This window comes from Argopecten irradians, chromosome 1 (assembly GCF_041381155.1).
Source record: "Argopecten irradians isolate NY chromosome 1, Ai_NY, whole genome shotgun sequence".
Taxonomy (NCBI): domain Eukaryota; kingdom Metazoa; phylum Mollusca; class Bivalvia; order Pectinida; family Pectinidae; genus Argopecten; species Argopecten irradians.
Genome location: NC_091134.1, coordinates 65,991,165 through 66,005,290, shown reverse-complemented (window position 1 = coordinate 66,005,290; position 14,126 = coordinate 65,991,165). Strand labels below are relative to the sequence as shown.

Here is a 14,126-nt window from a genome sequence, read left to right as displayed (position 1 = left end):
TTTTTAATTGAATTTACATCATTTGTACGTTAATTTTGCTCTTTTATTTCGAATTCGCATCATCAATCAATACCATCTCATCGTCACAGGGAATGTTGATTTTATATCTTTTCTTTTATAGGTCATTGAGGCCATAAATGACAACGATAATTTGATAATTGACAACGATGTTTTGTCATTTTTCTTGCCTTTGAATGGGTTTTTTTTCGATATATGTGACGTACATTATAACTTACTTTCGCCAGCCGTATGACAGAAATATCGACTCTTTTTTCTTTTTCTTTCCTTTTACAACTTCTGTAGTAGCGATCGACAATACAGTATTCTAATATTTTCTGGTAATGTGTTCACTGCAGAAGAAATAATAAATAAGAACTCATAGAATTTCTTGAGTTTAAAATATCTTATTATACAAGTTATCACAATTTATAAAAGCCCTCTCCAAACAACAATGAAATATAGATAATTACAAATTGCTTTAAATACATATAAAAGTTAGATAATGAATAAGTATATACATATATTTTTAGATAGAGGAGAGATGGACAGATAGAGAGAGAGAAAGTGGGGTGGGGAAAGGGAGGGAGAGAAAGAGTGGGGGAGCATTACATTTTTATTATGGATGGGCAAAAAATAAATATATATGATGTGCAAAATAATACAAGCAACAATGGTATATATTCAATAAAGCCTATACTGTGTAACAAACAAAGGTAAATATTCTTTTTCAAGTCACAATGGGTACACTATTGATTTTCCTGTTGCTGCCCTTTATAAAATGTTCAGCACATATGAATAATTCCGAATTAGTATTTGAGATAGTTCTTGACTACCAAATTACAGTATAAAAGTCAAGATCGAAGGGAATATTCAAATTTAAATTATTTAATTTTGAACTAAAATGTTTCTTTCGATATCAAAATGGACAAACTCAAGAAAAAATGATAAGCATTCTCACATAAATGTCCACACAAACAGCTCGGAGTTTCTGCAATGTTCATTCGAAATAAATCATAATTTGTATGAATAATATTAATTTTGCGGTCGCGGATGCCAAAGAGAGGAGGAGGAGAGAATTCCTTTTGTTCGAATTGAATAAGACAAATTCCGTGACAATCCATGGCATTGTTGCCGTGTAATCTGTCTCTTTATCCATTTGTACTTTTATGTATTCCTGAATATTATTTACAGTATTAAGTATACATGCTAATATAATAATAAATAAATAGAAATTGTGAATTTACATGACAAGAAATAAACCCCTATCTGTTCGTCTAGATCGTCCCTGGACTTGTGATAATCACGCGAATATTTACAGCCGATGGGGAGATAAGAGTCGGCTATTGTTGTTTAGATTTGTCTTGGATTAGTATGCCACCTTGTTGAATTGTAACGAATACCCTCTAGTAACCCAGTCTCTATTATCTCCCTTGATATTTGATCACACCTCCATATAACTAATTATCACCCCGCGAAAGCTTTTGTAGCAATTACACAGTAGCCTTTGAAACCTCTGATCCCCGTACTAAGCTGACCAGTCGGGTGGGTTTGACAAGTTCCGGTCAAGTACTTATAATGACCCTTGCTAATTAGACATGAATAAAGCAAACAGAGACTGGTCTAATGGACTTGACCACGACAACTGAAACTCTGTGAGGCCAGGGTCGGGATCAAGGTCTATGTTATGAAAACATGCGATAAGAAACTGTTTTTAGAAATAAAACCTATTGTTAACGGGTTGTGGAGTGAGTGAAACTATCATAGAATAAATATAGAGGTATTATTGTTTAAACATGGTCAAACCGGCTTGTTTGTTTGGTGATGAAAAGTTATTACGTAAACTTGAAGATGTCATAACCATATTATTTATAAACTCCGAGGCAGGATTTACTCCCGGAAAGTAAACACGATTTTCCATAATTCCTCTTTTACGATTTTAAACGATTTTGGTTATTTTCTTTTAAATAATAACCTGAAATGAATATTTCATAAATTGTCTATTGCAAAATAAAAGACAAAATATTTTTATCAAATATTTTTCGGAAAAAGTGAAACTAATTTTCTTTTAATTTATTTTATACAGTGTATATTCATGATATCGGTTTTAAAAACTAACGCCACTAGATGCAACCCCACACATGTTTTCACTTCATTTTATTGGACTTCACGTTATTTATAAAACCTTTTCACCTGCCATTTTTGTGTACATCAAAAGGTAATTTTATTACTTTCTTACAAAAGAAGCTGTTATATTAAAGACAAATATCAATTAAAGTATGAAGCCACGCGTCGCTGCCAGCTGGTTCCGCATATGATAGATATCACTGATGTAGCGGTTAGAAACCCTAACGACATACGATATACAAGATCAGAGAGATCACACAGGTGATCGGACAGGTGGTGGGGGTACAGACAAGGGTACCTGAAGCCATTATGTGTGACGTAATTATCTAGTTACTATGCTTCACATCTGATGCTACAGGGGAGAAGTCTAGCCTCTTCACCAAAATACTTACAATGTATACAACAGTGTATATTGCAGAGATTTAGATAAACTATGTATATAACATATTGTACAATAGTATATAAAAGTGTGCATTGTATATAAAAGTGTACATCGGATATAAAAGTGTTAAATGTGTAACAGTGTACATTGTATATAAAAGCGTTAAGTGTGTAAAAAAAGTATACATTGTATATAAAAGTGTACATTGTATAGAAAAGTGTACATTGTATATAAAAGTGTAAATTGTATATAAAAGTGTACATCGTATATAAAAGTGTACATTGTATATGAAAGTGTTAATGTGTAACAGTGTACATTGTATATTAAAGTGATAATGTAAAAAAAGTATACATTGTATATAAAAGTGTAAATTGTATATAAAAGTGTACATCGTATATAAAAGTGTACATTGTATATGAAAGTGTTAAATGTGTAACAGTGTACATTGTATATTAAAGTGATAAATGTGTAAAAAAAGTATACATTGTATTGTATATAAAAGTGTACATTGTATATAAAAGTGTACATTGTATATAAAAGTGTACATTGTATATAAAAGTGTACATGGTATATACAAGTGTTAAATGTGTAACAGTCTACATTATACAATGTATATATCGAAGTGAACAGTGAACGTGTACAATGTAAATAAAAGCGTACAAATTATATAAGTCACTTTATTTCAACATATTAAGAATACACAGTTAAATGTTACAGTGTATATAAATGTGCAATCTCTTGTTTTCTTGTAATTACTATCAGACAAAAACAAATAAAATTATATTTAAAACATTCACCCGCAGTATTTCTATATTTTACGCACACATCAATTTGTTTCTAGTTTAGACAAGTTTCTATGATACAATGCAACAATTTCGCTCATTTATGATAAGTTCAAATGATACAGCAATAAAAAGCTCTGACCAGATTTGATTGTAGCAATTTGTTTAAATATTACTGTTTGAAGAACTCGTATAAGATAATGTCATATTTGATTACAGTAATTTATTGTAATATTTTTATTTGAATCTCGTGTAAGATAAAGTCAATATTACAGTATATTACCATATATAGTTTTTTCCCCTTCCAATTTGCCGTGAAACTAAAATTTCCTTTTCGGAATTCCACTGTCCCATCCATAACAACCCCCATCGTATTTTTTGAAATTCTGGCTGTTTCGTGATACAAAAGAAAAGAATTTGTGAAAACGTGTCAAAAGGGGAATCAAATAATAATAATAACTATCAATTACATGTAAATGTGAGATTGAGAAGGGACATATACTGTGCTTGTACCAGCTTTCTGGAGTTATGTGCCTTTATTCGCGGTTGTAAGCTGATATCACCGGGAATATTTGTATGTGGTATTCACATCGATCGTTTGAGGGGTTATCCCGTGTTATAATCAGTCTAAGAGAAAATGACATGTCCAGCGAAACTACGGCCTTTCTTTGTTATCCGCCCTGGTGGCCATGACCCCTGCGAGTCACCTTCACAGGACCAGTATCTTGGGAGCGACGAGGACCGTGGGAGGCGAAACTCGAGACAAGAGAGTCAAAAGTTATCAGTGATAATCCGGCTGACTCAGTCACGTGATAAGAACTGTCACCTGAGTGCCAAACGTCATCCTTCTATCATTTCTGTGACGTCAGATGGGGCACCGTTACGAATTATTGGGCCCTAATTAGGACATACAATTAAAACAAAGTGTCAATGTCACAGATAGTGCGGTCGTATCGAATTAATACGAAAGATGGCAATTTTATGACTATTTCATTGTAAATTTCTTATTTATTTCTCAAAAACCAAGACTTATTGCAATTAATTGTCAATATATCAATATATGTGTCAAGTTAATTTTAACATAGATTGCAACTATTTATAACTCAAACTGATAAATGTAGTTATACTACCGAATTATATAATATGTGCATCGTAAGTGGTTTTTTAGCTTTATAACATCTCGAGTAAATAAAGAAAAACCTATAGGCAAGAAGAAAATACAAAAATGGTTAGGCATGGTTATAGCAGAAGATGTTTTAATAAATTTGAAAGAAACTGGTGACATTAGAGAAAAAATGAGATAACGAGACAGAAAGAATATATATTAAGCGTGAATAATTTTTTTTTTAGTATAGTACATTATGTACATTGACTTGACAAATAATCTACTGAAATGAACTTGCTAATCAATATACATTGGATTGCACAGTGTCACACGTAAATTATACTGTATGTGACATCATACATATAAAGAAATATCAAGATTTATTATAGCCACCGGTGTTCATAATAATAGGTAATTAATTTTTGGTTTGTGTAAAATACAATGTTACTGGTTTATGCTAATGATATGTACTGGTGTTAACTTAAATTTGCCCCACAGGTGAAACATACAGTCCAGGTGTCAGATCTTGAATTGAATTAGTGACGTCACTGGGTGGATGCTGTGCCCCACCTGGTGTTTTGGTCACGCGCGGGTCTGTTTACATGGTCTGATGGTGTGAAGGTCGGGGCAGATGTACAACTAACGAGCCCAATTATAACAAACCGTTAAACACCGTTATAAATACAACAAAGAACTTAAAATGAACTTCAACTACAATGTTAAAGTATATTCTGGAATAACTAAATTCGGATATGAACAAATTTAAGATTCCATTGAAATATCAAGAACTTGAATTAGTAGAGAAATAATTCAATCAATTAATATCGAAGATGTTCAACCAAACTACGGTAGCGTGTAAATTAAAAGTTAAACGAAGTTAAGTCTTCAGATTAAAAACGTGAAAGGGCGGTCTTTCTTTGTGGATACTTTCATAATGATAAACAATAGCAATTCACAAAACATATAATTTAAATCTTTAAAATGTTTTTAATGTGACTAGTGTACATCATATAGATATTTGATTTCTTAGTAGAATTTTGCCTATTTAATGAAAAGTCTCGTGAAAATGATATTTCAGGCGTGTAGTATTTCATCGAAACAACTATATATATGTATATATTGGGTTAATTTTTTAAAGTAATTTCACGACTGTTAACCATGCATGTCCCCATATGTTTATATTCATGGTACTTCTTTATAGAGTGACATGATTTACTAATTAATATGAGATGAATCGAAGCAGTTAAATATGATTTTACCAACATCGAACCGGTGATTGTGGCGTTTATAACGGCATATTATCGTAATGACCCCCTATCCTCATTTTTCAAATTATCATTATTATATCATCAAATTAACATCCTTGAGTGATCTATGAACAATGTTAGATAAGAAACATATATACATATATGTGTATATGTTTCTGGTTAGATCCTATCTCACAAATTACAAGCTTTACGCAATTATAATTCCTCTAAAACTAAACATGCTAGACTATTATGTACATATTTGTACAATATTATAGAGGCTTTAATTAGCAAACTGTTTTCTTTGTTAAGCCAGTATCCAGCCTTTAATTGGCACCTTATTCTATTCAGTCTAGTTAAGGACTATATAGAAACAGACTATAGGTTTGTGAACCCGACCGGGTGTGAACAACGTACATTATTTGAATCGATCGATTTGATTGGTCGATTTGGTCATGTGATCGTCTGACCCGCCAAATCTCAAAAGGAATCAGGAAGCGTGCCCACGTCTTACGATATTTACAGTTGTGACAGGTAAACAGTTATCATTCAAGGGATTTACAACGGACTTAAACATATTGGTGGTTTAAAACAAGAAACATGTTTGCGAAAGGACGGCGATCGGCCTTAAAGAGAAGAGATGAAAATATTATTAGGACATTAACATATCACGATTCTGACGAAGGTGAGCTTAGTCCCAGTGATGGCGATTTTGTGCGGTGTGGTAATTTGTTTTCGCCATGTCGATTTAAATCTGATAGAAATGACGAACATCAATCGGAATTTATCGAAATAGATTTACCATCTTCACCATTATCTAGTCCAAGATCAACACGAAGTGTTTTGAGGCGAACCAAGCGATCGCCAGTTCAGTTTACACTCGACGAAGGAAATGAAGGCGATGTGGACGACGATGAGCAGAGAGTACCGACGCCCGGAACGGCCATTGAATCGCCATGTCCGAACTCTCCACCTCACAACAGATTACGTGCTCTCAGATTATTCGATACACCACACACACCAAAATCTTTACTCCAAAAAGCAAGAAGACGTAGATTAACGGACGAACGAATTGCTAAAGAGAGAAAAAGACTAACACCTCCTTCGGAAAATCGTGTCGAAGCAAATTTCAACCCATTTACGCCAAATAACAACAGACCACAAACTGTGCATAACTCCATGAAACGTAACAGAAATCAAATGGAAAGGTAAAACTCCTGGATTATTCGTGTTTTCATTCAAAACGCTATTTAAAAATAGCTATGACAACATCAACGATGACTCATGTCATGATTTAAATTCAACATACGTCATACTGCATCATAGAATCATTATCAGTTGAATTTTACCATCAACCAGCTGTTCCTAATGTGTATCTTGAATAATTAATATGTGAAAGAAAGCTGTTCGATGTGAAACCATTTCAAAACTTTGTTTATGTGCATGGTTTAAGTTTATAATTTAGTGAATCCCTCATGTAACCCAGCTGTGTCAAATTTTAAATCCCATTGATTTTTATCTGGGAGGGGAGAGGTCTCAGAAATTTCTGGACTCAAGAAATAGAAAAGGAAATGATTACCCATCTTAACTTAATTTCTTCTATGGATCTTAAATTTTATCAAATTTATCACCTGTAGACTTTTAGATTTATCAAAATCACTTAGAGTGAATTGTGAACAGGCATTTATTAAAAAAAGACCAGCAATTTATGAAGATAATGCATACTGATCAGTGACCATTTCCTGCCATTTTTGTGAAAAAGTTATATTTAGGTGAATTGTATATGTAGATCACTAGATTTCCACTAAAAAATCCATGTTAAATTTTTACAATCATACAAATCCTGCATGTGCTATGGTTTGTCAAAAAATTGGTCACCATCCAGTAACAGTTTTATGAAATAATTCCAGAATAACGCTTTACTAAAACTAATAAAGAAAATGTCATTCCACAGACACATGTGCAGAAATTGTACATTAGGAACCACCCGAGGGACCATTATATCTTTTCATATGAACACCTAGCAAAAAAAATGTACTAATTCTGATTGAAGGGGAAGGGGAGGATACAAACTTTAAATTTCAAAATCAGTTTCTAGACAACAGCATTAAAATGTGAACTACTGATCAGAATTAAGAGATGATTTTGTGTTTGAATTTCAGAAGTATATTGGACGACTCAACAGAAGATGAAATAGAAGTTGACATGCCCTCAACAAAGGTTTGTATACTATCGCTCATTTCTAGTTCTATATTATTAGAAAAGGGAAAATTTTGAAATAAAATAACTTTGCAATAAAAATAAGTGAAATAGAACGATGCTCAATTTTGGAGGAGTTAAAACACCCGAGGGGACTAAAGAGTTTTATGAATAAACTGGAGAAAAAAACTGGATTGGTTACTGACTATAGATGAATTATCATTTTTATACTGGTTTTTACAGAAAATCGCACTGCATGAGATTAATACATCTCGTTATAATGAGGAATTTCATGAGGTGTGCAAGCTTGGTGATGGAGAATTTGGTAGCGTCTACAAATGTGTTCACCGTCTAGATGGTTGCACCTACGCTATCAAGAAATCAAAGATGCCTGTTGCAGGAAGCGTCTACGAGTAAGTTGATGTACAAAATACAATGTAAATGGTGTGCTATTTCTGTAACTGTTGATAACTTAAATGCTTAGTCAATAGTTACTTGTTGCCTTCCTTTTGGCATATAGTCAGAGAAGGTTCGATCAATAGGACCTTTTCCTGGTGCTTTGTAAATGGCTTGTGTAATAATAGATGACCTTCATCTCAAATATCCTGGATATTAAACCCAATTCCATACCATGTCTTGAGCTCATGAACCAATATCTACAATCTTTCATCAGTTAGAAATCTTGTCTTAATCTAGATCCACTCTCTATGTATGTAATAAGGACTCTGAAGGTCAGATTATAGATTCCAGGAGAGATAGTGAGTCGTCATCAGAAATGTAGGCCAATCTAAGTATATAACCTAGATTTTGCCTTTGACCTATATATCAAAGAAACCACTGATCTCATTACCAGTCTGTATACTTCAGTAACAATTGGGGTATGGAAGGATAGGACATTAACATTGTTTGAACATTACCAAAAATATATCAAAAATTTTGTATGCTAAAGCATGTATTTTCTGTACAGGAGGAATGCCATGAATGAGGTATATGCCCACGCAGTACTGGGAAAACATCAACATGTAGTGCGGTACTACTCTGCCTGGGCAGAGGAGGACCACATGTACATACAAAACGAATATTGCAATGGTAAGTTTCTAGCATGAAACAGTGAATACGTTATGCAGATATCATGCATTACTAATTTTCTCAATGGTGATAAAGATTTGGAGGTTAATTTCTTGAAAATAAAGTCTATTTTACGATTGTAACAACAGTTTTTTAATACAACAATAGTATTTAAATTGCCTTGTTGAGTTGTTAATCAAGGATAAGTCCATAAAATCAAACTAGCGTAACATTGATTGACATTTGTTTAATAGGTGGCAGTCTGGCAGAGGTGGTGGAGGAAGATAAGCGGACGGGGAGACATATGAGCGAGACAGAACTCAAGACCATCATGTATCAGGCAGTCCTCGGACTTAAGTACATCCACTCTCAGAACCTGGTGCATCTGGATATCAAACCTGGTAATATCTTCATCCATAGAAACCCCAAATTCCTACAGTCGCCAGAGAGTGGGATGGAGTCCTGTGGAGAAGAGGAAGAAGATGAGGAAGACGAGGAAGCCATCATCTACAAAATTGGTAAGGAGATTAACACAGATAATGTCAATTAGATGAGTTAAGTTTGACTGGGCATTCATGTTATGACATATACATCAGAATTATAGATTCTAAATGTTGTAACATAAAACTTTTACTATCTGGAACACATGGTTAATTTTATGTATTGACATGAATTTTATCGCATTATCTTATAATTTGTAACTATTGTCAATGAATAACAGTCTTGGTGATAAAAAGTTTCCCTCATGCATATCATATTTTAAACTTTTCGGTTTTATCATTGCAGGTGATTTAGGCCATGTAACCTCGGTGACAAACCCTACAGTGGAGGACGGTGACTGCCACTACCTGCCAAAAGAAATCCTAAGTGAAAACTTTGACCATTTATCCAAATGTGATGTATTTTCACTAGGCCTTACTATGTATGAAGCAGGAGGTGGCCATAATCTTCCCCGCAATGGCCCACAGTGGCATAGCATCCGTGACGGCCAGCTTCCAAGTCTGCCGCATCTTTCAGCTGAGCTCAACCAACTCCTCAAGGTAATTACAGTACTTCATGTCTAGATGTATTTGTATATAAACTTGACAAAATTTGTTCATATGTAAAAATAAAAGAAATTTAATAGGCTTTGGTGGAAATTCTTGAGAGCAATTTCTAGATGAATTTGTTTGGAAATTATACTAAAACTTCAAAAGAATCCGTTACCGACATGTTATGGTTAATGAAATTATACTAACACTTCAAAAGAATCTGTAACGGACATGTTATGATTTAGAAAAAAGGTACCCATTCAGATTTTCAAAGTCTTGGGTTTTATCTTGTTACATCATAGATTCTTATGAATCCATGATTTATGAAGTAGAAAGTAATTTGATTTTTGATTTTGTTAACAGAGCATGGTTGACCCTGATCCTACGAAACGTCCCAGTGCAGCAGCTGTTGCATCCAGTCCCATCCTGTGTCCACAAGCCACAAAGTCGCGTGCACAACTCAGACGAGAATTAAACGAAGAACGCTTTAAAAACCAGATGCTCTCCAGGTATGTAAATTAAAACCAACATAAAACACAAAAGTTGATAAGAACAGTATACACCACATCTTAAAGAAATTTACATTTTTACTCTCATGCAAAGAGTAAAAATGTAAATTTTCTGCCATGGGAACAAATTCTACTGAGAACATTTACTAGATCGGGATGATACCATTTTCTGCCATGGGAACAAATTCTACTCGGAACACTTAGTAGATCTGGATGATACCATTTTTGAATGACTTAACATAAATGTACTTTAGTTATGTATTTAAAAGAATGTTTGGTTTGTTACAGGAAACTTGTGGAAGCCACACAGTGCCTAACAAGGATTACACCTGCCAGTTTTTCGGCCAACGTAAGCAGGAAGAGTCGGCTGGTGGGCAACAAGATGAAAAGGAGCATGAGTTTGTCTGCGTTCTGATCACAGCAGAAGGAAAAAGTGCAACAAATAAATATTTGTAGTTATCCTGCATGGAAACTAATATATACACTGTGTAAATAGAAATAATTCTGTACAGCCACCCGACGACCATGTCGGGTAGGAACTCCTATAGTGCACTCTTTACGGAAATCTTTGACTGAAGCAGGTCTTCTGTTTGTGATATGTGTGATGATTTAGAAGTGTAACTTCTGTACTATTGTGATAAAACTGAGGAGAACGGATGTCAGAGAGGCTCAGCGGACATTTGGGGTGGGGGCTTTAGGGGGCAAAGTGATGAGACGCTCTTTGGACATGGGGGAGGGTGGGGGCATTGGGGGTTTAGGGGCAGTTGTGGACATGTAATGCACATTTTTCAATAAGTTTATTTTTGAATTGTGTTTCTTAAATTGAATACCACGAACACTTACTCTAAATAATGGTGTTCCTGCTGTGAGGTAATTGATTATTGATTCAAGGTGATTAGTCCTGTTTAAAATATCTCCTTTTACATTCTTTATTGACAAACCATGTGGTTATTTCATTGTACATGTTTTGAAATTTTATTTTATTTACCTTTTTGTTTGTAATCTAAATGTGAAGGAATTGCCAGAAATCAGATCAAAGAAAAAGAGTTAAACATTAAAGGAAATATTTTTCATATGGCCATTTACCTTAACTATTTGTTGATTTTTTTCACACGTTTGATAATTCATTTCACTTCTTATAACAAATTAAGTGGCAAACACTTTCTCTAACTGTCAGTTATATATCATTCTAAAGTCTAAATCTGTTGCATGAGGTCTCTTTAGAATGTCGAAAACTAAAAATTGATATAAAATTGGAATTTAATTTGCCTGTAACTAATGTTGCTTGCTGTATTTTTTCACAATTTGCATTTGGATTTTGTATTTGTAATCTAGAATATTAATATTTGAAATATAATCCAAAACTGCTTTGTATTAAATTGTTTAAAAATGTCTGTATTAAATAACAGTAAAAGGATAATTGTATATTGCATGTGTAAATGAGTAGTTTCTCACATGTAGTTATTTTACAGCTTTCCATCTTTCACTCCTCAAAATGAGAAATAATACTTGATATAGTGTTCTGTTTTTGTGAATAATTATGCTGATCAGTTCCTTATTGTATTTTACTGACTTTCATCAATAACACAATCAAGAAAAAAATTTGTGTTGTACTTTTTTGAAAATAATAATTTTGACAGCTCTGCTTGTTGAGAAAATATTTACTTATTCATCATGACTAAAATCATACACAATACTGATAGCCAGTGTACAGTTTTTGTATCAATATACATAATGATCACATTTATTTTTCATTCTGTATTAAGAAAAAGTAATCTAGTAATGACTTAATTGTCCCATGTCTGAACTAACGATAATAATTTTCTTGCATGAAAAATACAATATTATTACATAATTATTTTATACTAGATTAAATAGTTGGATTTGTGATCCAAAACATCAAATATATGCCAGTATCTAATTAGCTATTGATGTAATTGTGTATCTTAACGTGCCAGTAATGAAAGCATTAACCTCAACAAGCAAAGCTAATATTTTGGGGTGTTATCAAAGTTTCTGTGAATTAAATCTTCTGTCAACATTTTTCATGGTGCTGTATGTAACTTTTACAAAATAAAATTTTAATCTAATTTATTGTGGAATGACGAGTTTTCAATTCATGATGACAATGATTGATTGAAATTGTGAACACTAACAATGTTCAAAGATGTTTTGTTGGTAAAATGACTGAGAATTACGCCATTAGGAGTTGGTATACCATAGTAAAACATTTATTGAATGAAAGGATTTATTTGTCCAAATTCTGTTGCATCTAGATATATACATGTTGATAAACAAGTAACCCAAATCACTTGATGTCTGATGAACCAAGAAGAGCTTCGTTCAGAACCACAAGTTACCAATAATATGATGCAGGACCTTATTACTTCGTACTGAAAAAATCATTATTGTTTACTGTGCAGTGAAATAAGTACACAGGCAAAAGTACCAAGCATTAAATACATGTGTGAAACGCATGATTTACATGCGAAAATTTCTTGAGTGTTTGAGCTGTAAAGAGCACATCCGTATATCATGCGTAAAATTAATATGAGAATCATGTGATATATGCATGATTCGTATGCGTAAATTATGAGTAGCCACATATGTGAATCATGTGTAGCACGCATTTAAATTATATTGTGTAAATCAGCCGAAAAGTGCCACGCATGTTTTTCACAGGTATTGTATATTATGTTTATATTCACTTGTCACAATTGAAGTAACCGAAGCAAATGAAGTGACATTGAATCCTGTGTAGCACATATGTGAATGGTGATGCATATCACACATTTAAATTATCGCATATTGTCAGACTGTGATGCCAAATTGTTTGAAATTTCATGTAACAATTTTCAGTGTAAGTAATTTCTGCAGATATGTTTTCATCTAAACGTATGTAACAATTTTCAGTGTAAGTAATTTCTGCAGATATGTTTTCATCTAAACGTACGTAAAACATACAAACAAGGACTTTAATTGCAAACATTCGGTCGTCCAAGTTATGGCACATGTAACTTTAAAATAAGTTTTTTTTTCTCTGAAGGCATATTTATGCGATTTTGCTTATGTAGGAGTCAATCATTGGATGAAAAAGATTTTGCAGGGAATCAGGATGCTGACAAAAGTACCCCTTCATGTAAACATACAGCAATACTTTGTTTTTGCAAGAGTTATTTCCCTTGGTATGTATAGTTATGAACAAGATTTTTTTTTTAAGTTTTTGGGTTACAAAATTATAAATATGTTTGTTGTCATTTCTTGACAAGAGAACAAATGTCATCAAAGTGTTTAATACTCCATACATTTTGCCTCCTTTCTCCTACATGCCCCTGGTGGTCAGCCACCCAATCAAACACAAACGACTAACAATCACTGCACTATCAGACAATCATCTCCATCCAAAACACAACAACGACAAGCAGAAGCAGTCTCCTAAATAAACAAATCTAAAAATATAACACCAGACCAGTCTACTTCATAAAAACAAATTTTATTTTCTTAAATATCAACTGAATAATCATTCAAATAAAACATGGAGGTGTTTAACAGTTTATTCATTAATTGATATTCAGATTCTTATTTGTTCAGTAGATTTATCCTAAATGTTGTACAGAAATATAACAGCTTTCATGTGTTGACAGAGGAGGATTTTGTACGTTTCATTATACAGGAACAA

At 33.2% G+C, this 14,126-nt stretch overlaps 1 protein-coding gene across 1 annotated transcript; it reads left to right on the top strand.

Moving 5' to 3' along the window:
- Positions 1 to 6,106: 6,106 nt before the first annotated feature.
- Positions 6,107 to 12,541, top strand: LOC138305856 (wee1-like protein kinase 1-A). Its single transcript, XM_069246122.1, has 8 exons — positions 6,107 to 6,848; positions 7,803 to 7,860; positions 8,083 to 8,252; positions 8,807 to 8,928; positions 9,162 to 9,425; positions 9,694 to 9,947; positions 10,302 to 10,447; positions 10,736 to 12,541. Exons 1-8 carry the CDS (start codon positions 6,241 to 6,243, stop codon positions 10,860 to 10,862), a joined length of 1,749 nt encoding a protein of 582 aa, XP_069102223.1. The 5' UTR covers positions 6,107 to 6,240; the 3' UTR covers positions 10,863 to 12,541.
- Positions 12,542 to 14,126: the final 1,585 nt, after the last annotated feature.